Below are 25678 nucleotides of genomic sequence, written 5' to 3'. Positions count from 1 at the left end.
TCTCGGATATTGAGACTCCAGGGGGCGCTGTTGCATCTATTGAATTTATACTAAACCCAGTGACTGCATAACTGTATCTATTTTTCCATGTCTATGCGTATAAGCTGAAAAAACAGCTAGAGAAAATCGCACTAAATGTCTTCCTCAAATATAAATCTAGTGTTATTTTTATTTTATTTTTAAATAAAACGAATTAATGAATAATTAAGCTTTATCTTCCACTGAGGATCTAATACCACCAATTTTCAACAGAGACCTTCATTCTCACACTGCAGGTTTCCTGGTTTTCCCTACAGTATTTAAAAGCAGATTGGTGTAGGCAAACCTTTTGGCCATCAGACTGCTCTCCAGGGGATCCAGCTCCCTGTTTTTGTCCTTAAAAGTAAACTTCTTACGTACCTTTAAGAACTGACTTTTTCTGATCTGAATTAAACTTCAGAGTGGTAGGTTATGCTGGGCTATTTTTGTAGTGGTTTCGCTGCTGGAGAACATAAACACCCATATTGTTCACTTATGTTAAACTCTGAATTTAAATTATTTGCAGTCACCATGAATTTTGTGACGGCCTGGTATGTTTCTTTGTTTTGGTGTGGCACTGTGTTTGAACTATTGTTGGCAGAAAATGTTCTTTTTTAGCTGACACAATTCATCCTGTCATCTTGTGTTTAACAGCCCTTCTTGACAAAACTACTGAAGGAGTTATTGCTGCTACTCTTGCTATTAACCCATAGAAATACTGGCTCAGAATTACAATTCAGTTCAGTTTAATTCAGATATTTATGTAGTCATTATTGTGCCAATTCACAGCAAATATTATCTTAAAGCACTTCACAAGAAAGTCCAAATAATGTCTACTCTTAGAAATATGTAATCAAATTTATCCAATACAATCAAATCATACAGATATGTTCAAATTCAATTGCAGACATTTCAGATCCTATTTGTAAAGTAATTTAGTCAAAGTCACTTTATAATGCCATTTGACGTAAAGTAATTTAAGGAAGCCTGAGAGTTCTTGGCACCAGTAGTTCTTCCAGATGCAAGAACTACTGCATCTGTTTTAAATTATATTTTAAAAAAATGAAAATACATCATAATAGTTCATCTTGATATACCTGTGGTTATTAATCATTGTTATACATTGAAAGGATAACAATGTCATGTTATTGTTAAGCACCTGGATTTTTAAAAATTACAGCATGATCGCATTTTTCAATAACAGCCATCAGAAAGTGTAACCATCTGTGTTTCAGTCCAGCTTCATGCCAGTGGTACGTCCACATAAAGTTAGGGAGAGTGAACAGAAGCAACAGCACCCTCTAGTGTCACAATATCCGATGGTCACTAAATTCTGAGTTACAGCGGCAGTACCTATAGGTCCGCTAGAGGGTAGTGTTGCTCAGGATTAAAACAAAATTAAAATAACCTATCATAACTACGCTGGGGGGATTAAAGGCGATGAGACAATTCTGACATATTTAAAAACTGGGTGTGCACACCCATTTCTGTTCCTCATTTAAAGCCACCTCAGAGGTAGTGTTTTTTTGGCCGCTATGACTCCTGAATGAGGTTGTCCTCATCCTCTTCTGCAGTTCTCTCCTCCTTTCATCTCAGTTCTCTCTGAGGAGTACAACTCTCCTGACGGAATATGTGTCGAGTCGCCGAGTAAACTTGGATTTTGGTCACTATGTTGCGGGTCATTGTCGAGTCTGCGAGCGGGATTCCTAAAAAGAAAATAGGAAACCCAGATCCAATTGCTACTGTTCTTTTTAGAGGTGAGGAATCTCATATTAATTAAAAAAAAATTCTGTCAGCCAGACTAGTCATTCACATATTTTAATTTATATTTTTATCAGTCACCTTCTTTGTAGTCCTTTTTGGTAGCAAAAATGTCATAATAAGTACTTAGTTAAGGAATCTTTTCCAGAGGGCTTTAGTCAAATATTTGGGCAGCGATTCAGATAATGAGAAAGATACATCCTTATAAGGTCATAATATAACCTAATGTCTCAGTGCTTGTTCTTGGACTTATTCATATGTTTTCATTTGCACATGCATGTGATTTAATGCGTGTTTCACAAGTTTGCAACAAGTTTAGCTGAATACCTCTCAAAATAAAAACATAAGAAAGTAACGTGAATAAAAACCCTACTAAAGCTGCTATCGCCGAACATATAAATTATTCCCCTTTTTTATGCTTTCAGGTGAAAAGAAGAAAACAAAAGCAATTAACAATGACTTGAATCCAGTTTGGAATGAAGTAAGTAAAGAATTACAGTGCTGTAAAACTTTATTTTGAACTTTTACAAGTTGTTTTAAATGCTCTTCGTTTTGAATTACAGGTTCTTGAGTTTGATCTGAAAGGCTCTCCTCTGGATGCATCCTCCTACATTGATGTGGTTGTAAAGGACTATGAGACAATTGGGAAACACAAGTAAGTGTTTATGATACACTGTCACATTTCAATCAGTCAATCAATCAAATTTTATTTGTATAGCACATTTCAGCAGCAAGGCATTTCAAAGTGCTTTACATCATATCAAACACAGAAACACAATGCAACATAGAATCAACAATCAAAACACGACATTAAGTCAGGTTCCATCAATAAATTTGTAATTGATTACGTTTCAAATACAATCCTAAACAGGTGGGTTTTTAGTTGAGTTTGCATCCATAGAAGGTTTACCTGTTACACTCCTACTGTGTTATATGGAACAAAATACCTATTGCTATTTTTATTCCCACTCACGCTCACAATCACACAGTTTAAAACGATGTAGACAGCATTTTAATGGGCTTCTGGTACAAGGCTCCGTACACCTCTTTCACGGAATTTCGAGCAGGGACTCCGCCGTCCCTCATTTGTATGCTACATTCGTATTGTAATAGTTTACAGTTTAATGTGCTTTGATTAAAGCTGGTCATTTGTATATCTTTGGGGAGTAGGACGTCCCCAAGAGAACATCTGTCTGATGGGAGAAAAAAGGGGAGAAGAGAAAGGAAAGAAACATAGAAATAATTCTGAGTGAGGCAAAGGAAAAGAAACATCCTTCTTGAAATATTTGTGTTTCCAGGAATAAGATAGCGATTACCATTTAAAGCGTTGTTGAAGACAGGATAATATTTCTCTGAATTCTGAACAGCATGTTGAAACTTCACTTAGCTGTGTGTCTCAAACTCACTGCAACCATGTTAAGACTTGTCAAAAAGAAGTGCTTTCTTCTTCTCTTCTAAGAGCAATGAAAATATTGCCTTAAGCAGAGATTGAGCTCTTTTACTTTCTAAACTTCACGTCCATAGCAACATAGCAACAAGACTGTGACTTTATTGTTTTGGTTAAATAGCTGCTGCTCTGCTAGTGACATTCTTTCACCAGTTTCAGTGCATTAGTCGCAATGACATGTAGGCAAGAAGGCAGGCCAAGTAACAACATTTCCATTGAGTCATTCCAGTGATCAACAGTAACAATGTAAACTGATTTGCAATCCAAGAAGGGGGAGGTGATGGTGGGATAGGGTGGAGCTTCTGTCTCCCTTATGATGAATGATACATCATAATCAAAAGAGCTTGTGGTGGCTTGTGTTTTGCACAAGTGTGATGAATGCAGTTCAAGCAGTAATGGCACTTAAAGGGCTTTGCAAAAGTAGTAGTCTGATCTCATCAGAGCAACTACCTCCACAAGTTTGCCATGTCCCCAACATGTTTTTTGGAAAATACGAACAGGACTTCTAATGCTTTTCTTTCGACATTAGGTGTTACTCTTACTACTACATTCTTGTGGATGGCAGAATCAATAGTTGTCCTATCATCAGATTCCCTCTGGATCTCTGCAGCTCCCCCAGAGTTACAATAGAGTTCTTGACTGATCTTTAGATTAATTTTCTATCAGTTTTCATTAGGCTGAACAATTTTCTTTAATACAATGGCAGCTTAGGATATTGTTTTATAACTCAAGCCTGTTTAAAACTTGTTTTATACTGAGAATAAACGACAAACAGGTGGACTCTATTTACCTATTTAAATGATGTCTGAAGGTCATTGGAGGCACTGGATTATATCGAATGTCTGAGTAAATACAATGCAGAGTAAAGACAAAATTGTCCACTGATAGTTGGAAATGTACTAGTAAGAAACTTTTAACATCAATGAGAACTAACTATATTCAATCTTCTGTTAAGAATGACAAAAGAAAACAACTAAATTCCATGTGCCTTTTGTTCCTTGTAATTCAGACTATTTTGTGCTATTATCTGTCATTAAAGTGACCACAAAGCATGCAGCACAAGCCAGTGGTACATTTAAAAAAAAGTTGTGCTTGCACTTCCTCAAAGTATATCCTTGAAATTGCATTGGCAACTGTTGATTAATCAGGGAGGATCCTTTCTTCCATTGCAATGACATCCTTTTGCAATTCCATTTTTGGTTCAAATTTAGTGGAGTTGAAAGACTTGGCATGAATTTGGAGAATTTCCAGGCTGTTGCAATATATTGTGATTATTAATCATGGCTGTAGAGCTTCTGTTTTTTACACAAAGGGACTAAGTTTTCATGCTATATTCAGGAAGCAGTGAAACTGGGAAGTTAGGAGTATCAGTCATTCATGGTAACGAGCAAAAACAGTTATAAACATTTATTCTGGTTCCAGTTTATGTTGCGTGGGTTACTATTTGTTGAACCATAGCATCCTTAAAGTTCTGTTTGTGACGCAAATTCACAGCAATGTTATTTTTTTGTTTGTTTTTATCAGCACTCAGTATTACAAGTATGACTCGTGATTTTTTTGCTGAACATAAATGAATGTGATTTCTTTCTAGGTTCATTGGCTCTACAAAAATCTCACTGAGTGATTTGGCCAGTAGTCAAGTGAAGTCCCTGCCTTCTAAAAATGTCCCTTTGATCAATGAGAAGCAGCAAAATGTGGGGGTAAATACATTCGCTTACTTCCATCATAAATGATCCCATGTATACTTAAAATGTTAGACCTTCACAGCAACTTCAGTTTTGCTTGTATCAAGTTATTCTATATTGTATTATATTCATAGTAGATAATGGATTGGATCATACTACTTGAAATGTATGGTCTATATTTAATGGTATTTATTTATTATTCTCCAGGCAACCATTAATTTGACCATTGGGTATGAGTCACCTTCTAGTCCAGACCTAAATGATCACACTAATATCAACGTCTCCCACACAGAAGCAGGTAAAAACACAACAGTTCATTTCTATTAAAATGGTCAGACTTCTATTATGACATTAAATGGTTATTTATGTCTTTCCATCATGGTCTCTGGTCAACTTACACTTTTGCCTCTGAAGTTATAATATATATTTCTAATGAAGTATGTTTATTCAAAGTGACTTGCAATTTCTGTAATATAATAGCCTAAGATAAAGTAGACCCAACTTAATTAAACAGAGCCTTAGCAATTTTCTTAAACCTTTCTTATAGTGGAATAGCCACATATTGGGAAATGTATAAAATGATTTAATTTAATTTCATTTATTTATTACAGCAATACACATTTCATGGTAGGGAAATATTATAAACAATATTTCAGCTGCACCTATAATTATGCGTTTCTGTTTAAACTACCAACTATTTAATTGTTGAGAAGAAGACTAAGCACAGTTGCATTGCTCGTTTCAAATCTTTTTTTCTTGTGTTGTTCAGGAGATAATGAGGAGGATGATGAGACACAGGATGTTATGGATGGAGCTGGTCAGGTTGGAAGTTCAGGAATGCCTCCTTTACCAAACCAACCTGGAAAACCAAGTCATAAGTCGCATCGTTTGAGTAGAAAGAGGAACAGGGTTCTGGCCAATAAGCCTCAAGACTTCCAGGTTTTGTTTTGTTTTGTTTACTTTTCCTGCATAACAACAAACACCAACTAGACTTCGGATTCAGGAATGTTTCTATGACGCACAAGAGCATGTACAATCAGATTAAATGGAGACTTAAATTCATACCGGAAAGTAGATCACTAAAATCTCTGTAATTCTGTAAAACTGAAAATTCATCTCTTGGTCTTACATATTTTCACACTTTTGGTCCTTTGCGTTTGGAGTAGTTGTGTTTGTCAGCTTCAGTGAATAAGAAGCTGACAAACAGCTGCCCCACAATGTTTAATTATATTTTCAAAAAAATTTCATTAAATCCATTGCCTGATTGTTTCTTCATCTGTCTTCTCTATTTTAAAAACCAGATTCGAGTTCGTGTTATCGAGGGTCGTCAGCTGCCAGGCAACAACATAAAGCCAGTGGTGAAAGTGAATGTTTGCGGACAGACCCACAGGACCAGAATCAGGAGAGGAAACAACCCATTCTTCGATGAGGCAAGTTTCTGATAGTCTTTGCTGCTCTGTTATTCTTTATTTGCTCCTCAAATATCCTCAAGCTTTTGTAAAATGCTAGGCATTTCTTTCTTTATTAGTTGCAACAATAAAATGGCCTTGTTAACTCCACTATTTTATCCTTTGCAATCAGGTCATTTTGCAAGACTTTTCATTTTCTCAGCTTTTGCCATCGTGAGAATGTTGGTCTCACTGTGAAATCCTAAAACACCCACATATTTACCCAAGATAAATGTTTTTCATTTTTTCTGTGTTTTAGATGTTTTTCTACAATGTTAATATGCTGCCTTCAGAGCTTTTTGATGAGAGCATCAGTTTTCGAGTAAGTCTTATGTTTCTATTCATGAAGCACGAATTCTTAGTAAATATATTTCTTATGAGCCTGTAGATTTGTTGCCCACACACATGGCCAGTCTAGAAGGTTTAATTTTTTTCTTCTTAACCAACAGAGTTTCTTTGCCTGTGTGTTTGTGGTCATTGTCTTGGTGAAAAATCTACCTTTATTTCATCTCCAGATTCTTATTATGAAGGTCTTGATGAATTTCTTCATTAATCTTTCACCTGCCCCACAATGTTCCCACCTCCAAACTTTCTGTTGATACTGAATTTTTGGGGTGCTTTGCAAACCAATCCCACTCTGAACATGGCATGTATACTGATATAAAATCTGGTCACAAGCGACCTCTGTAATCTCCCAGTATTTCATTTGCTTGTCCAAATGTTCTAGACTAAATTTTACACTGGGCTTCACCAGGCTTCTCCTTCAGCAGTGGAGTCTTGCGCTGAAGCAGACAACTGGACAACTCTTCAGGAATATTGTGACGAACACTCGGTTCTGTCTAGTAAATTGTGTAATAATGTTATGTTTATTTTAGTATTGTGGCTCCAATAATTGGAAACATTCATTAAATACACTGAGAGGGAAAAGAGATTCTTTATCAACACTCAATGTTTCTATTGGTTTTCTTGGCATTATGTTAGTTTTTGCACCTAGTTTTTCTACAGTTTTTCTTCAGTCATCCACTTTTTCCAATTCCTCTGACACATAGTCAGAGGAATTGACTATAAGTTAATTCAGAGGAATTGGAAAAAGTGTGAATTTAATTTCAATAGCTACGGTATATGAAGTGTGAATGTCATGCCAATAGGCCCACTAGAAAGAAAAATATATTGAGAAAAAAGTTGACATGTTTTAAGCTTACTGTCCCAGTGGTAGATGGGGTGTTTTTACCAGCTCAATGTTTTGTTTTTCTTCACAGGTTTATGACTCTTTCTCCCTCAGAGCGGACAGTCTCATAGGAGAGTTCAAGGTATACTGTATCACTTATACACCAATATAAACATATGCAAAGGCATACCAAAGCTGAAAATTTAAATGTTAAAGTATTTTTTAGAGTAGTTAAAATTCTGTTATCTGACAGCAGTTTAATATTTCTCTTTTTCCTCTTCTACTCAGCTGGATGTTGGCTACATCTATAATGAACCTGGTCAGTTTTACCAAAGAAATGCATTTTGTGAAAATTTGAATTTCTTTTTATATTCGTGCACCGATGTAAACAAATTCTCCTCTCCATTTCCAGGTCATTCTATAATGAGAAAATGGCTGCTCCTGAGTGATCTGGAGGAATCCAGCACAGGGGCCAGAGGATACCTGAAAGTCAGCATTATTATTGTCGGCACTGGAGATGACCCACCGGTACAGGCAACATTTTCACACATCCTACAGCAACTTTTAAAATGATTATTTAAAAAAACTCTTATATCCTTTTCTTTTGGTTCCAGAGTGAAAGAAGAGAGCTAAGCGAGGAGCAGGATGATATAGAGAGTAATCTTTTGGTTCCAGCTGGTGTCACGATGCGATGGGCCACTCTGAGCCTTAAAGTGTTTTGTGCAGAGGATATGCCACAGAGTAAGGGACAGAGTAATTGATGCACAGAAATGCATCAATTTATTCAGTCAGATCCCCTCTAGAAACCTCATTTCAAAATCTTTTGCCTTACAGTGGACGACGCCTTCGTTCAGACAGTGAAGCAAGTGTTTGGAGGGGATGGAGACAAGAAGAATTTGGTTGATCCATATTTGGAAGTCACCTTTGCTGGAAAGAAGGTATTTTATCTTTGAGTTAATAACAAGTCTGTGTATGACTATTGTTTCTTACTCTTAACAATGTTTTAGTTCTGCACCAAAATAATCGAAAAAAATGCAAATCCAGAGTGGAACCAAGTCATCAGTCTTCAGGTCAAAGTAAGAAAGATGCATGTTGCAGCTCATCATCATCTGAACTTTAGAATGGTAAACATTACTGCACAACTAACCTCTGCTTTTGTAGTTTCCATCCATGTGTGAACGCATCAAACTGACCATGTATGACTGGTAGGTGTTGACATTATTCTACAGTGAAATCCTTGGATTAAATGCAAATATCAGTATTTAATATTGCTATCTACATTTGCAAGGGATCGTCTAAGCAAGGATGACGCCATTGGAACAACATTTTTGAATTTGAGCAAAATGTCTTGCTCTGGTGGGGAAATTGAAGGTAATGATGTTTTTTTTTTTATTTCACTTGATTTTACACATTGATGATCAAAACACCACATCTTTGTTTTATTTTAAACAGATACCAGGACTGAAACTTCAAACACAGCCTCTGAATGTATGTATGAGAATAACTCTTTGTATATTTTAAATTACAAAGTAACTAAATACAATATTATATCAAAAAAAGAGATTGCTCAATGTGTACAACAACCATTGTCTTTAACAAAGGAAGAAAAAGAAAGACATTCATGAGGCAGCACAATGTGACTAAAAAAAGTGAACCACAGTAAGGAAAATCCTACATAAGAAATGCATCCTTAAGTGAAATATTACTATGGTTTAAATTCATATGGCCTGCCATATCAAGCAAACTTAAAACTCTTATTGCGAGCAGAAAAGATAAAGTTGCCTTACAAGTGAAAAATATAAACAAACATCACTAGGTAAAGATGGCACTGTCAACTTTAAACTATGTTCTGTATTGCAACAGTGTAGATACCTTTAAGTTGAAACACTGAAAGATGGGAAATTGTCACTGTCCACAAAATCCAATATGGCTTACTTTGCACAGAAAACCTCATGACAGTTGCAACTAAAGAATTTATTTGCACCACCAATTTTTTTAATCTTATCTGATTTTTTTTCTCACTCTTATACAGATGTTACTACTGCAGAGAAATGCATACAGAACTTATACAGCTAATAGCTATTAGCTTGATTATTAACAATTACCAAATTCCACTGGTTCCTGGTTCACTACCATCCTTTTAAATTTGCACACGACGTTTTTTGCATTTCATTTTGCATTGTTTTGAGATTTTTTTTGAGGAATCAAAGATCAACGTGCTTGAAGAGTTCTTATGAGATCCATATCATAATTGTTCATATTTAGCGTGTTAATAATTGTGTTATGACCCCAGGTTGTTTGGTTGGGTTTTGGTTATTTCTGTGATTCTTAGTTAATCTTTTATTTAGATCTGTTATGTCATGATGTGTTAAATCCGGACCCAAATGCAGCAGGCGAGAGACAAAATAGTTTTCTTGTATATCTAATGAACAAACAAAGAATCAAACTTATAAAAATCCAAGGAAACCATGGAGAAGTGACGAGACGAACCGACGAGTAATGACTGACAATGAAGTGCTTAAATACTGGGAGGTTGAATGCTGGAATAAAAGACCTGGGTTGATGAGCTAGAGAGAGGAGAGGGACAGAAAGGTGGCAGAGGGACAAGGGAGAAAACTAGAGGAACAGGAAATAAATCTGACACTTAAAATTGCAGGGTCCTGGAGGGTGCATGGGAGTTCGCCCAACCAGTCTACATGTGTTTTGTGGACTTGGAGAAGGCGTTCGACCGTGTCCCTCGGGGAGCCCTGTGGGGGGTTCTCCGGGAGTATGGGCTACCGGGCCCTTTGATACGGGCTGTCAGGTCCCTGTATGACCGGTGTCAGAGTCTGGTCCGCATTGCCGGCAGTAAGTCGGACTCGTTTCCGGTGAGAGTTGGACTCCGCCAGGGCTGCCCTTTGTCACCGATTCTGTTCATCACTTTCATGGACAGAATTTCTAGGCGCAGCCAAGGTGTTGAGAGGATCCGATTTGGTGGCCTTAGGATCTCATCTCTACTTTTCGCAGACGATGTGGTCCTTTTGGCTTCATCAGATCGTGATCTGCAGCTCTCGCTGGATCGGTTCGCAGCCGAGTGTGAAGCGGCCGGGATGGGGATCAGTGCCTCCAAATCCGAGGCCATGGTCTTGAGCCGGAAAAGGGTAGAGTGCCTTCTCCGGGTCAGGGGGGGTGTCCTGCCCCAAGTGGAGGAGTTTAAGTATCTCGGGATCTTGTTCACGAATGGGGGAAGAAGGGAGCGGGAGATCGACAGGCGGATTGGCGCAGCGTCTGCTGTCAAGCGGGCGCTGTACCGGTCCGTCGTGGTGAAGAGAGAGCTGAGCCAAAAAGCGAAGCTCTCGATTTACCGGTCGATCTACGTTCCCACCCTCATCTATGGTCATGAGCTTTGGGTCATGACCGAAAGAACGAGATCGCGGATACAAGCGGCCGAAATGGGTTTTCTCCGTAGGGTGGCTGGGCTCTCCCTTAGAGATAGGGTGAGAAGCTCAGTCATCCGGGAGGGACTCAGAGTAGAGCCGCTGCTCCTTCACATCGAGAGGAGCCAGTTGAGGTGGCTCGGGCATCTGGTCAGGATGCCTCCTGGACGCCTCCCTGGTGAGGTGTTCCGGGCACGTCCCACCGGGAGGAGGCCCCGGGGAAGACCCAGGACACGCTGGAGGGACTATGTCTCTCGGCTGGCCTGGGAACGCCTCGGGATTCCCCCGGAGGAGCTAGAAGAAGTGGCTGGGGAGAGGGAAGTCTGGGCCTCCCTTCTGAAGCTGCTACCCCCGCGACCCGACCTCGGATAAGCGGAAGAAGATGGATGGATGGATGGAAAATTGTTTAGGTGTGTTTTTTTAAACATGTGGTGATTTACAGTGAGCCCTTCAGCATCAGAGGGGGGGTTTCTCCCTGCTTTTGGACCTTGCTATGTCAACCTGTATGGAAGCCCCAGAGAGTTCACCGGCCTGCCCGACCCTTATGAAGAGCTGAACTTTGGGAATGTAATAAAACTATTTCATCTAAAATGACGCAATGATGTTTTAAAATGTGACAAAGCATGAATGAGGTTTTGGTGTGTGATGTGTCCCAGGGAGAAGGAGTCGCCTATAGGGGGAGGGTCCTTGTTGAACTTTCCACTCAGGTGGATGGAAAAGTTGATAAGAATGTGGATGATATCTGCAGTGATGACATCCTAGTGGCACAGGTAAACATCATGCAATGCAACCCTGACATACTGTTAAAACCATTAAATGCTGTCATGTGACTGGTCACGTTTTCCTTAAGTGATTTTTATTAATATTTGTGAATACCATAGTGAAAGAAGTCAGAAGTTTCTTCCTTCTTTTTTCTTCTAACACTCCATCATGCTTTTTAATTACAGAAATACCAGCGCAGGAGGAAGTACTCCCTCTGCGCCGTTTTCCACAGTGCTTGCATGCTCCAAGAGCCGGGTGAGCCAATCCAGTTTGAGGTCAGCATGGGTAACTATGGCAACAAACTGGATTCCACCTGCAAGCCACTGGCGTCCACCACCCAGTACAGCTTTGCTGTGTTTGACGGTACGACACTTACAAACCACAAACCAAAACTGCTGACTTGGAGTATTTCAGTAGAAGTGCACAGTTTCCACAACATAAAACATGTGTTTAAAATGACTTGGTATATTTACTGGGATCTCCACAGGTAACCACTACTATTACCTGCCCTGGGCGGACACAAAGCCGGTTGTGATTCTCACATCATACTGGGAAGACATCAGCCACCGCCTGGACGCTGTCAATGTTCTCCTCTTTATTGTTGATCAACTGGTGAGACAAGTTTTAGATGTAAAGTCTACGCATACCATATACTACTCATTAATTACAGTTTTTATATATTTTGTTATTTAATTCAGGAGTCCCATCTAACTTCTCTGAAGAAAGAAATTCAGGCCAAAGTGTCTGAGGCACAGCTGACAGAGGTTCTGCTCAGACTGCTCAACCATTTGATTGAGAACATCAACAAGTAAAACATGACCCATTCTTTCTTTTTTTAGAGGATGTATCATATAATTAAACATTAGGATGTTTTGAATAAACACTGTTTTACTCCTAAAAGCCTTCAGCTTCCAGCACTGGAAGGTCAGCACAACATCACAGACCTCGATCTCCAAATAAAAAGTCTGCGCGAGGCTGCTTTAGTCAGTATCAGAGCGGCGGCCTGTCAGATGGCAGAAGAGGCCCTGGATGTCAAGTCAGTTGTTGGAGACATTGAAGAGTGGCTTGAGAGAATCAAACTGCTTGCAGATGAGGTCCTTGCTTCATCTGTATCCCCTTGGATAATATAATATGTAATGTTAAAGGATGTGATTAAAACCTAAAAACAATTCTTTCATATGTCAGGCTCAGAACAGCATGCCAGATGTGATCATATGGATGCTGAGAGGGGAGAAGCGAGTGGCATACGCCCGAGTCCCAGTCCACCAGATCTTGTACTCTAACTATAGCGAGCAAGCTTGTGGCAAACACTGTGGAAAAAGTCAGACCGTCTTTATGCAGGTAAAAAAACAGCCAACATTCCTAGAAACTGTATCATTGAAAGCCTGTTTTGCAGTTTTACTGCCTTGTAAAAGTATTTATAACCCTTAAACCCTTTTTGCTATGTTATAAGCACATAGCATAATTTGTATGATACTCAATAGACCAACACTAAGCAGTTTCAAAATGTATTTTTGCAAATAAAATCTGATAAGTGTTGCACACCTTTTTTTTTTTTTAAATAGTGCTACCATATGTTTTCAGAGGTCAGAATATGATAGTATAATGAATCCCATGACACACCACAGACAGGTCAGTGACAAGGTAGAGAAGAAGTTTAAAACAAGGTTCAGGATATGAAACAATAATCCAGGCTCTGAACCCAAGTATAACACAGGTGTATGGGAGAACTGCAAACCAACCTGAACATTGTCATCCATCTTTAACTGGCAGGCCAGAATGGGACGACATTAATGATAGTGATTGTTCTAGCAGAGGTTAGGTGGGAAAATCAGCTCCACAGATCTGATCTTTATGGAGAAGAAAAAAAAATAGTTATTTTTGAAAAAAGGCTGTGATAAGTCCAAGTTGAAGGTTCCCATTAAGTTATGCAGCGGCATACAGAAAAAATGACAGAATGAGACCAACAATGAACTTACTGGATTACATGCATGCTTTGTGGGAAGGAAGTATTTTGTGATAGAGACAAACCACAAAGTACTTGCAGCTTTGATTGCAGTGAAAGATTGTTTTTGAAAGTACTGGTTCAGGGAGAGTTGAGTACAAATGCAGCCCACACTTTTCAAATTTTCATTTGAGAAGAAAATCATATATCATTTTCCTTCCTTTTTATAATGATTTACTACTTTGTGGTGGTCTATGAAGTAGAATCCCACCAATATACATACATACTGTATATACGTTTGTGGTTATAATGTGGAAAAATGTGAAAATATTTATGTCCATTCTTGTTGCATATTTCATCACATTTTTGCTTTGTCAGTACCCCATGGACAAAAACAAAGGAGTGAAGATCCCCGTTCAGTTGCGCATCAACATGTGGTTAGGCCTCTCTGCTTATGAGAAGAAATTCAACAGTTTCTCAGAGGGAAACTTCAGTGTATATGCTGAAATGGTACAACTCTGACACTACATCTCATTTAACTTGCATTCGTTCATTTCTCAAAACTCTGCCAAACACACCTTTCTTCTCTTATTCTCTGCAGTACGAGAACCAGGCTCAGGTGTTTGGGAAGTGGGGAACCACCGGCTTGGTGGGTCGCCACAAGTTCTCAGATGTGACCGGCAAAGTGAAGCTCAAACAGGAGCGCTTTCTGCCTCCACGAGGATGGGAGTGGGAGGGAGACTGGTTTGTTGATCCGGAGCGATGGTAAGTTTAAGAGCCTGACTTTATCACGTAAATCACACATTCCTGTCCAGTACTAAGAAAACAAGGCACACAAGGTATTTTCTTACAAAGGTTTGAACCTTCAGTCTAGTTGAGACAAGCTTACATACCTCACACTTTTACAGACAGTTGTTTTCCTTTTTTTCCAGCTTCTTCTGATCTTTGCCCTCTTTTACTTGTCAAAAATCTTGGACTCTTCGATTACTCCAAATGCAGTAGAGTCCAAAACAGGAAGATTGTTTTTATGTTTATTTAATTTATTTCTGCTGAAGTTGGCAATGAATTTTCCCAGGAATTAATCTTTTATAAGTAATTAATGGTTAGTAGAGCTAGCCACAGAATATTATCACTATAATCTCAGAATACCAATAGAAATGTAAACACTAGCAAGTGTTGTGATTTAGGGAGCTGCCATTTGGTCCTCTTAAGTGTTTACATTCTCTCACAGGCTCATTTAAATGACCTCACTCTCTCTGAGGCATAACATCCTGGGATCGTCGAATAACTTTATCATTGTTCTGCACAGTGTGTGTGTGAGCCTCCCATTAACCTTTGTGGTGTGGTGTACTGGTGTTTTGTGCAGCCTCTTGACAGAAGCCGACGCAGGGCATACAGAGTTCATAGATGAAGTTTTTCAGAACGAAACACGTTTCCCACGTGGAGAGTGGAAACCTGCTGCGGAGGCTTACACGGACGTGGTACAGTACATGGTTTTCACTCAAACACACACAGATTATGTTTTCACTATAGGGCACAGTAAACCCTGGCAGCAAGTATTTAAGTGTGTTTAAGATACTTTATCTAATTTCTTGTTGGAAACAAACTTGTTGCTAAAATCACAATAATTTAATATCTAAATCTGCCAGGAGTAGGAACAATTTGCGCTTAACTGTCCATATAGAAGTCTAATAATGCAAATGAGTTGGAAGTTAAAGCAGAGTTAGCAAGTGTTTGCATGCTGTTGCTGTTATAGAATTGTGAGCATGCTCTTAGAAAATGAATGACAGTGTGTATGTTCGTTTTGCAGAATGGAGAAAAAGCTCAGAGTCCCGAAGAGTTTGAATGTCCACCTGGTTGGAACTGGGAAGATGTCTGGAGCTTCGACAGCGACAGAGCTGTTGATGAGAAGGGTAACATGATTGCAAGAATCTCCTGAAACTAATCACTTCTTTCTGTTTCTATATTTGAAATAATGTATTTACAGTAGCTTCATCTTGTACTCCTAGGTTGGGAATATGGAGTGATAATTCCACCTGATGATAAACCCAAATCCTGGGTTGCAGCAGAGAAGATGTACCACAATCACCGCAGGAAGAGACTAAAACGAAAAAGAAGGAAGATTTCTGACAAAGTTACTGCAACTGAGGTGAGAAAAATGTAGAAAAAAAAAAGGAGTGCTCATAAATTATGCTATGAGTACAATCTTGTACTGTATTTTCATTGTTATAGAAAAGAGAACCAGGGGAAGGCTGGGAATACTCCTCTCTGATTGGCTGGAAGTTTCACAGAAAGGAGCGCTCTTCCGACACGTTCCGGCGCCGGCGCTGGAGGAGAAAGATGGTCCCTTCGGACTGCATTGGAGCCTCTGCCATCTTCAGACTCGAGGGAGCCCTAGTGAGTTTTGTTTAAATGCTCCAAGTGAGTTTTCAAAACATGTGACAATTAAACCTGCTTTCATGGCAACTGGTATAATCTGAGGCTCTTTGTGTTACATCCTCCCATTATTCTCCAGTTCCAGGAAAAAGCTGGCACATAACTCAGGAAGCGTGATGTTACGCTTGACTCTGTGATTCATAATTTGCTAAAAACTGTTCTTGAGTTTTCCTTTCAGTACCTCGACATATGTTTTCTTAACAGGGGGTTGATGTTGATGAAAAGGCCAGTAAAACGGATGCAGCCAAGCCATTTGGTGCCAACACACCCACAGTTTCCTGCCATTTTACCCGTGAGTAACTGGGGCAGATGGAATTCACTCTTGGACATTGATTAAAATCCCTTTGATCAGATTGTTGACTGTTCGTAATTAAAGATAACACAGTTCCACGTTTACTGGCACCACTGGTAGAAATGTGTAAAGTGCCTTTAAGAAATTCTCTTTCATTGCTGTAGCCCAAATTGGCACTGAAATGTTTAGATAAACTTGTTATTTGAGTAAATTTATTGAGTGGGGAAAATAATCATGTTTGGAATTTTTTTAAATAAAGTCAACAATGATTCTCTTTTTGACATACCTGCAGTTGGATTGTTTATGCAACCCCCCTTTTTCAATAAAACTACACTTAAGTGTTCTGTAGCATTTCAAAAGTTGGAAAGTTCACTAGTTCCTGGCTTATGTTTTTCTGCTGAATGCTTTGCTTTTCTGTTTAGTTCACCCTCAGTATTTCCACAGGATTTGGGTCTGGTGAAAGATTTTCCTAAAAGAAAAACAATTATTTCAAAATGTTTTTTGCTGCAAAACATATTCAAATTTAAAGTTGTATTTATTGCTGAAGCATACATTTAGAGTTTATGCTTCAGCAATTACAGATTATGTTATTTTAAAGATGTTGGATCATCTTTACCATTGTTGCCAATAAGGATGAAGGATGCTGTGTTTTCCCCCTCCAGGTTTCTATCTTTACCACCTCAGGGTTTACGTCTACCAAGGGAGAAATCTCTGTGCAATGGACAAGGACAGTTTTTCAGGTAAAAACTAAATATGACTGTACGCTGACAACGTAGCCATAATTTGAAATGATTAACGATGTGACTAAGACGATTCTGCCTTGATCCACTCCAGATCCCTATGCCCATGTGTCATTTCTGCATGTCAGCAAGACAACAGAAGTCATAAGAACCACACTGAACCCCATGTGGGACCAGACTCTCATCTTTGAGGACATCGAGATCTTTGGAGACCCACAGACGATTGAACGCAACCCTCCAAATGTGGTCTTTGAGCTTTATGACAGTGATCAAGTGGTGCTTTACGGTTTTAATTTGGGAATTTTAGAAAGCCCCAGTGGTAGATTTATTAAGATTCACTAACACTTGTGTACCAATGTGGTTTAATTACCAGGGAAAGGATGAGCCGATGGGCCGCTGCATGTGCCCCCCTGTAGTAAAACTCCCAAGTAAAAGCCAGAGTTTGTCTGACAGTTTGAAACTGCAATGGCTTCCAGTCACTAAAAAAGGTTACAGTGCTGGAGAGGTGCTTGTTGCTGCTGAGCTTATACTAAAGGAGAAGGTATAGAACGTACTAAGATGTAGCTGATTACCTTTATATTGCATAAATGATTTAAAATGGTGGCTGTTTAACAGGGCGACGATAAGGATCTTCCTCTGGTGCCTCCTCGACGGGGGGGAAACCTCTACATGGTTCCTCAGGGAATCAGGCCAGTTGTTCAACTAACTGCAATTGAGGTACTGTTTTTTTTTTTTTGATTCCTCAGTGAACAGTTCCAAATTTTCTTCTGAAGCTTTCTTCTTTTTCTCCTCCTCAACTACGGTCCATTCCTTTCATTCATCCTAGGTTCTGACTTGGGGCTTAAGGAACATGAAGACCTTTCAGCTAGCCGCAGTGTCGTCCCCCAGTCTGATAGTGGAGTGTGGCGGGGAGATGGTTCAAACGGCTGTTATCAAAAACTTCAAAAAGCATCCAAACTTTCCTGGATCTGTGCTCCTCCTCAGAGTGGTATCAACTCTCTGTCTACTTTATCTACTGAGCAAACATGTGACAACAGCAGAAAATGACAACTCACTGATAGCAGGAAGATGCTCCGACTAATCTGTTTGAATCATTACATCATAGGTCAGACTCAAATGGCATAATAAACAAATGTGGTTGGTCACAGAAAAGCAGCCGATGTTCAAAGAAAACTTTGAATTTCCTTCACGAAGGCTGAAGAAATATACTACTATGAAAGATTACAAAATCTGGCTCCTCTCCTCTTCTTTACCCATGATTGAAATAGTGTTTGCCATATTCTAGTTTCTCCTGAAATCTACAATCATCTCATTTGTTTGATTCACATTTAAGATGAGATGATTTTTTTCCACACAATGCCACAAATTGCTGATACATCAGCAGGAATAGAATCAGTTATTTTGGTTTGATCAGGACTCCTAACTTGAAGTTGTATTTCATAAACATCAACTGACCCCAATAGTGATACCATACGTTACTGGGATAATAAAGTGCAGTTAAATCAAATTGTGTGACATTTTAGCATTTTATGACTAAAATAAAATACTGAACAACCAAGAGAAATAATCTAAGTTGCAATGGTTAAGAAACTGATTTGAGTTGAAGCAGTAAAGAGGGAAACTTGAGGGAAATCAAGAAGAGGCCAGTTGAGCCAAAGCAGCCCTAATCTCTCATTCATTATACGAATTCTGATGCTGACACATCTGACATGGAATAACCGTTGTAGATCATAACTTTGTTTGTTGAATTATGTGAAATCTCTCACTGTGCTCGTAGCTCCTGCCTAAGGAAGAGATGTACGCCCCTCCGATTGTACTGAAAGTAGTCGATCACAGACCATTCGGCAGAAAACCAGTGGTGGGTCAGTGCACCATTGACTGTCTGGAGCAGTTCCGCTGTGATCCATACCGCCCTAACAGTGATGTCTGCATGTCAGCCAGAGGTCTTCTTACACATCTATTACATCCAACACATTTACACATCCTTTGCTCCTAACAATTCAGAATATATATTTTTTATTTGCCTGTGTAGTGGCCATGATAACTGCTGCCCAAGGAGATGTTGTCATAGACATTGAGGAAGGAAACGTTTTAAAAACTCAGGTAAAGCAAAGGTTAACACATACAGCTGTTGCTGTAAAAATGCTTTAAATTAATACACTTTGAAGCAGGTTTATTGGAAAAATATGCAAAATAGCACCTTCATGCAAAACAAAAAGAAAACAAGAGCAAGTGAAATAGCTCAGCAAAACTAATATTACAAAGGGTTCCTCAAAATTATGGTTGCTGCAGTACCAAAATACATCCAAACCCTTCATGATCCTAAAAGGTTCTGGACCCAGGCCTACGGATCAGGAATATTCTTGGGTTTGTGCTCACCAACAGCCTTTTACACCAGAAGGTTTAGTTTTAGTCAGGATAGTATGAAGGCCACTCTAGTGTCTTACAACTCAATCTCTGCTAAAATTTAAGGCTTTTGTGTCCTATTCCTTGTTTGTAAAAGACAGTTCTCTTGACTCCGCCATATTTTTAGCATGCAGTGAAACGTTACCACCAGCAGGCCAAGTTTTTGAATGTGTTTCATCTCAAGCAGAAATTGTACAGCATCAAGTGTGTCTAAGACCATTCATGATGTGGAAATGCTGCTCAGAAACTTTTCAGGGAGTTGAAAATTTGTAAGACTGCAGTAGGTTCTGAAAGTAAAATTTTATTTTACACTTTTACCAAGATCCTTGTAATTTTAATGTCATTTAACTATTCGAGCTGTTTGTGTGTAGTTTGCTTAACTGCAACCACCTGGAAAATGTTGAGTTCTGCCAATAAATCCCACATTGTAAAACGTTTAGGCAGAACTAAGAATTCTGACAGAAACATTTTTGTTTGTACTAATAACATTCTCTATTGGCTTTTCACTTGACAGGTTAAAGAAGCAAAGGTAAGTTTTATGCATTTACCAAATATTATATTAAAGTGTGTGCAAAACTATACACTGTAGATCCATCCTCATTCCTGACTAGGAGGACGAGACAGTAGACTGGTGGAGTAAGTTCTACGCCTCTGTTGGAGAGCATGAAAAATGCGGACCTTACCTAAAACTGGGATATGACACGCTACAGGTGAAATATAAGAGTAATAATAATATATTGCACACTATTATACCATAACACACTGTGGAGCTTTCAGAAATAGAGATATCAAGATTCAAGAAATGTGCAACTGAGACAGATGACTTGCTTTTTTTTAATGTTTCCAATGTGCATGCATACTGAATATTAAAAAGATGGACTGTTGATGTTGGGTTCACAGGTTTATGACACTGAATTAGAAGAGATCCCAGAGTTCCAGGGTCTGACTGATTTCTGCAGCACTTTCAAGCTTTACCGTGGAAAGACCGAAGATGAGGAGGAAGATCCCTCTGTGGTGGGAGAGTTTAAGGTAGCAAACTGTCACTGTAATGAGGAGATGATTTTAATTGTTTCTTGTGGCTTGCAATGTTTAATTACTGACCCAAAGATAAGTTAAGGCAAATTTATTTGTATTGCACCTTTTAGCAACAAGGCAACTGAGTGTGTTTTATGTTACTTTGGTTAAATCTTACAATTAAAAGAGGATGTTATGTACCGTTGCCAATAACTATTTTTAATTAACATTTTCTCTTGCAGTAGAAATCTTTACAGTGACCAAATATTGGTGTTGTCTTTTTTTTTTTAGTCTTATGTTCCTGAATTTATTCTGGACTCAGAGTAAGAAGTGCAGAGATTGTAAGTGTGTTTCAGTGATAACCATTTGCTTGGTTGACTTTGGTGACCTTTAGGGTTCCTTCAGGATTTACCCTCTGCCTGACCAAGGGGAGCGCGCTCCACCTCTCCAGTTCAGAGAGCGTCCTGAGCTCGGACCACAGGAGTGCCTGGTCAGAATATATGTGGTGCGCGGCATTGACCTGCAACCCAAGGATACAAATGGCCTGGTGAGCTTCTTATGAAATGAAAATGGTTAAGATCATAAAATAACAACTTAATTTTTGATCTTCTTCTACTAATTTACTTTGAATATGAGATTCTTTTTGTCTTGAGTTTATTATTTTGCGTTTCTTGGCGTTTATTTCAGTGTGACCCGTACATTAAGATAACGCTTGGGAGAAAAACAATTGATGACAGGGATAGTTACAAACCAAACACCCTCAATCCAGAGTTTGGAAGGTGAGGTTTCTTATTCTCAAGTTATTTTAAGACCAGAAAAAATTTAGTCTGTATGACTGCATCGTCTTTCCACTTCTACTAATGTCTAAACAGGATGTTTGAGCTGTCCTGCTTCCTCCCTCTGGAAAAGGATTTGAAGATCGCTGTGTTTGACTTCGACTTACTGAGCAAAGATGAAAAAGTTGGCGAGACGGTCATCGACTTGGAGAACAGGTTCCTGTCTTGTTTCAGGTCTTGCTGTGGGCTGCCAGAGACATACTGTGTGTAAGTGGAAACTTTCTTCTATGGAGAAGTGGCATAATATCTTTACTTACCTGAAATTGCTCTTTAAAGGTTGATAGTCGGAGCTCTTTGTTGTTGTGATGCTGTGGCTTGATTGATCTTTTTTATGCATTTGACATATGATTGTAGGTCTGGAATAAATCAGTGGAGAGATCAATTGAGACCTTCCCAGATCCTCCAAAATTTGGCTAAAGAAAAAGCCCTTCTTCCTCCACACATAGACGAAAATGGAAGCTCTCTATCTTTTGCTGGAAAACAATACAAACTGCAAGATTATGGTACAATTTATATTTAAGATTTCTTTATTTCTCACCAGCTGTTTTCTTCCTTCAGGCTTTTTGCTTTGTCAGCCTTTCATGTTCACAACTGACACTGAACATGAAAGTCAGTTGAATTGACTGACTTTCTGAATCAATCAACATACTTGAGGAGGTCGTGTCAAAGAGGAAATATAACAAAAATGATATTTCAACAAGACAATACCCCTAAACACATGAGTCAGCAAGTAGCACTTTTTTCCACATCAACAAGATTTGCATTATAGAGCTGCCGGTCTAATCACTTGAACTTAATGCAACACAAATGTTGTGGTGTGACATGAAAATTCAGCTTTTCGTGCAAAACTACTAAACGAAGAGAAACTGTAAAATGTAGTCATCCTGGGTTGGAATACCTGTTTACAGTTGGCATGACACAGCATTTTTCATTGTCTCAAGTGAATGTATTTTTTTAGCAGTCTAAAATTCCCCTTTCCCTCACTTCCTGCAAAGTGATTTTTGCTTTGGAATAGAATCTGCAGTGTTTCCCATTCATTTTCTTGTATGAAAAATAAAACTTTAACACCGTTATATGGAGAAGTGCATCTTGCATAAAATGATGCACTGAGACTCTACCTTAAATGTTACATTCAGATGTTTGAATATTTAAAGCAGTTTTATTAGGAAAATAAATTTCAACTTTATCTTGGAGTTTGCGAAAACTCCAAGTATAGTAGATCAGATCAGGCTGAATGGACACTGAACATTTCTGCTTGCTTTTCTCATTCTTGTAATTAATTCTTAGTAATTGTAATTATTAAGAATTAATAAAGTGCTGTTTTGAGTGAAACTCACCAATCCCTGCTTAGTAACTATGGCAGTTCATCAGGAAAAACTCTTTTTTCTTCATTTAAATTTTTTCTATTATCAACCATGTTATATTTTCATATTTTATTAAGAAATATACCTATTTTATTTGCGTAATTGTGGACCTGAACCTAAAGTTTTGAATGAATGTATTATTTTGAATTGTGTGTGATCCTTCTTCCAGAGAAAAACTCTGTGATCCACCAACATTTGGGACCAGCTAGAGAGAGACTGGCCCTGCATGTCCTTAGAGACCAGGATTTTGTTCCTGAACATGTGGAAACCAGAACCCTGCACAGTTCGCACCAACCCAATCTCCCTCAGGTGAAAAAATACAACAAATCTGACTGTCTTTGTTAAATTTCACTGAATTTTCACTTGATATATGCAGTGATTGAAAAAATAATCTTGCCACTTGGAATATTTAAGCTAGTAATAGAAAAATTAAAATTACTTTTGTGATTGTAGCATGATAACACGTGAAACAGCTAAAGTGATATAAGCACTTTTTCAGAGCACTCTGAGATCAGCAACAATACATATTTTGAAAGGTTGGATTGAGTTTTCTTTTTCACAAATGCAGGGAAAGATTCAAATGTGGGTAGATATTTTCCCCAAGAGTCAGGGCCTGCCTGGACCTCCATGCGTTATTACTCCTCGGAAAGCCAAAAAGTAAGAAAAGCTTCACAACTTTGGTACAGGTTAACATTTTAACATAATGATTACAATACTGAAAGCACTGTGACAACGTATTTAAACAGATACTTCCTTCGAGTCGTCGTTTGGAACACCACAGAGGTTACTCTGGATGAAACAAGTATCACTGGAGAAAACATGAGCGATATTTACGTTAAAGGGTAAATTACTGATGTTTTCTCTAACCAAAATCAATTATCTGTATTTTGGACTTGGAGATATTTTTCCTCAAGACATCATGTTTCGGTATTTGACTATTTTTCAGGTGGATGCCAGGAATGGAAGAGAATAAACAGAAGACAGATGTCCATTACAGATCTCTGGATGGCGATGGAAATTTTAACTGGAGGTTCATCTTTGGGTTTGACTATTTACCTGCAGAACAGCTGTGTGTTGCCTCAAGGAAAGTAAGTGAATCTATAGGCCAGGAAGACGTCATTCAATGTTTTATATGTTTAAATATAATAATTAACAGACAACATTTGACCATTTCTAGGAACATTTTTGGAATCTGGACAAAACCGAGCACAGGTTTCCTCCTAAAATCATCATCCAAATATGGGACAATGACAAATTTTCACTTGATGATTACTTGGGTAAAATATTTTGGTTATTTACTCAAGATATGTCAGGATTATAGATCAACACTTAAGGTTGAAACCACAATTATTCACAATATACACAAGACAGACGTAGTGATTATTTTCTCACTGTCTGACATCAAAGCAGTCATTGAAGTCATTCCTGTTTTAGGTCAAATAGGATTAATGAAATGATTTCTATTTGCTGAATGCTTTCATAAACAGCTAGATCCATCTATTTTATGAGGTGCACCAATCCCTCCTGCAGCAAAATACCTCATAACATAATATTGTCACCTCAGCAATCCATCACCGTCCTGCATTTCCCCTTTTCCTCCAAATTATGTGATGGTGATTATGGCAAAACACTATTCCTTACTTTCATCAGACCTACAAATGACAAAAAATATAATGTTTGCCTCAGTGCAGTTGCAAATTATAATCTGTTTTTTGTTGTTTTGGAAGTAATACCTTCTTTGAGGAATTTCAGACAAGATTTGTCTCTCTGTGTAAAATGACAAACTCTCACCAGCTTCAGCCAGCACTTTACAATGTGTTTTCTTATTTGTTCTAAGATTGATACATGATTCATACCTTCAGAGGAGTGCTTTCAATTAACCTAATTGTGTTAAAATGATCACGAACTTCCCCAAATTCTCAAAAATATCCAATCGTATTCTAAATATAAATGATTTTGCTAATACAAAATAACCTAAAACAGACATATTTGGTCTGGTTTAATGTCAGATAGTGATGGGAAATAATTTTCTCTTTTCATACATTGTATATAAATATCAGGTGTCATGTGCACAAAACATCCTATGATCATATTTCCTCCACAGGCTCAGTTGAACTTGACCTGCTCAATTTGATGCCCCCTGCTAAGACTCCAGAAAAGTGCAGCCTGAAGATGCTGTCAGGAAAGATGAGAAACGTCTCGTCTTCACTTTTCTCACAAAAGTCCGTGAGGGGCTGGTGGCCATGTGCAGTTGAGAAAAATGGGAAACACGAGCTTGGTGTATGTTTGATAATGTCCAGAGCAAGATTTATTTATGATGGAATTTTTTTCATGTGGAGACTTTAGGACTTTTAAATGCAGTGTTTGTTTTTTTTTCTTTTTAATTAGGGCAAAGTGGAGATGATGCTGGAAATTGTGGAAGAAAAAGAAATGGAGGAGAGACCTGCTGGAAAAGGCAGAGACGAGCCAAACATGAATCCAAAACTGGAACCACCCAAGTAAGAATGGATCTCTCCTCAAGCAAAGATCTGGATTATTTTTGAGGATCTTTCTGGGTGTTAACAATGCTGATTATGTTTATGCCACAGCCGCCCTGATACTTCATTTTTCTGGTTCACAAATCCTTGCAAGACTATGAAGTTCATTATATGGCGCAGATTCAAGTGGGTTTTCCTTGGACTGATTCTACTTTTGCTGGTTATCCTGTTCCTTGGAATCTTGTTCTATTCCCTCCCTGTAAGACTTCTACATTTATCTTTCACTATTTGTCAATTACTAGTGATCACATTTTGTCAAAAACTGGTTCAGTGTTTATTTGCTTTCACGGTAGAAGGAACATCTCAACAAAGATCGTTTAACTCAATAACACTGAATTTTCTTTTCTTCACAGAATTACATCTCAATGAAGATCGTGAAGCCTTTCTCTTAAAAAAAAAGAAG

The 25678-nt window shown here is 38.4% G+C and overlaps 1 protein-coding gene across 1 annotated transcript; it reads left to right on the top strand.

Moving 5' to 3' along the window:
* Positions 1-1525: 1525 nt before the first annotated feature.
* On the top strand, positions 1526-25678 carry myofl (myoferlin like). The gene is made up of 54 exons (XM_028006476.1): positions 1526-1775; positions 2205-2260; positions 2343-2434; positions 4818-4926; positions 5119-5209; positions 5681-5850; positions 6213-6341; positions 6619-6681; positions 7619-7669; positions 7816-7846; positions 7940-8055; positions 8142-8268; positions 8362-8465; positions 8535-8603; positions 8689-8732; positions 8816-8898; positions 8980-9015; positions 11386-11510; positions 11600-11713; positions 11891-12068; positions 12193-12317; positions 12404-12513; positions 12607-12799; positions 12891-13046; positions 14029-14160; positions 14252-14415; positions 15017-15131; positions 15461-15563; positions 15660-15799; positions 15883-16047; positions 16291-16378; positions 17041-17118; positions 17213-17394; positions 17492-17659; positions 17734-17835; positions 17945-18106; positions 18896-19061; positions 19151-19221; positions 20039-20053; positions 20136-20234; positions 20425-20553; positions 20933-21085; positions 21226-21317; positions 21411-21581; positions 21729-21877; positions 22908-23047; positions 23307-23395; positions 23485-23580; positions 23685-23826; positions 23916-24015; positions 24843-25018; positions 25127-25236; positions 25327-25474; positions 25629-25678. The coding sequence occupies exons 1-54, from the start codon at positions 1688-1690 to the stop codon at positions 25665-25667; spliced, it is 6144 nt and encodes a 2047-aa protein (XP_027862277.1). The 5' UTR covers positions 1526-1687; the 3' UTR covers positions 25668-25678.

This window comes from Xiphophorus couchianus, chromosome 22, assembly GCF_001444195.1.
Source record: "Xiphophorus couchianus chromosome 22, X_couchianus-1.0, whole genome shotgun sequence".
In the NCBI taxonomy this organism is placed as follows: Eukaryota; Metazoa; Chordata; class Actinopteri; order Cyprinodontiformes; family Poeciliidae; genus Xiphophorus; species Xiphophorus couchianus.
This window is presented reverse-complemented; position numbering and strand designations above follow the sequence as displayed.

Excerpts from the sequence above, each read along its gene's own strand:
- myofl (XM_028006476.1), top strand. The coding sequence starts at position 1,688 with ATGTTGCGGGTCATTGTCGAGTCTGCGAGCGGGATTCCTAAAAAGAAA. Across the intron at positions 14,416-15,016 it reads TTTGTTGATCCGGAGCGATG|CCTCTTGACAGAAGCCGACG; the intron begins GTAAGTTTAAGA and ends TGTTTTGTGCAG. Across the intron at positions 21,582-21,728 it reads CTGCCAGAGACATACTGTGT|GTCTGGAATAAATCAGTGGA; the intron begins GTAAGTGGAAAC and ends ATATGATTGTAG.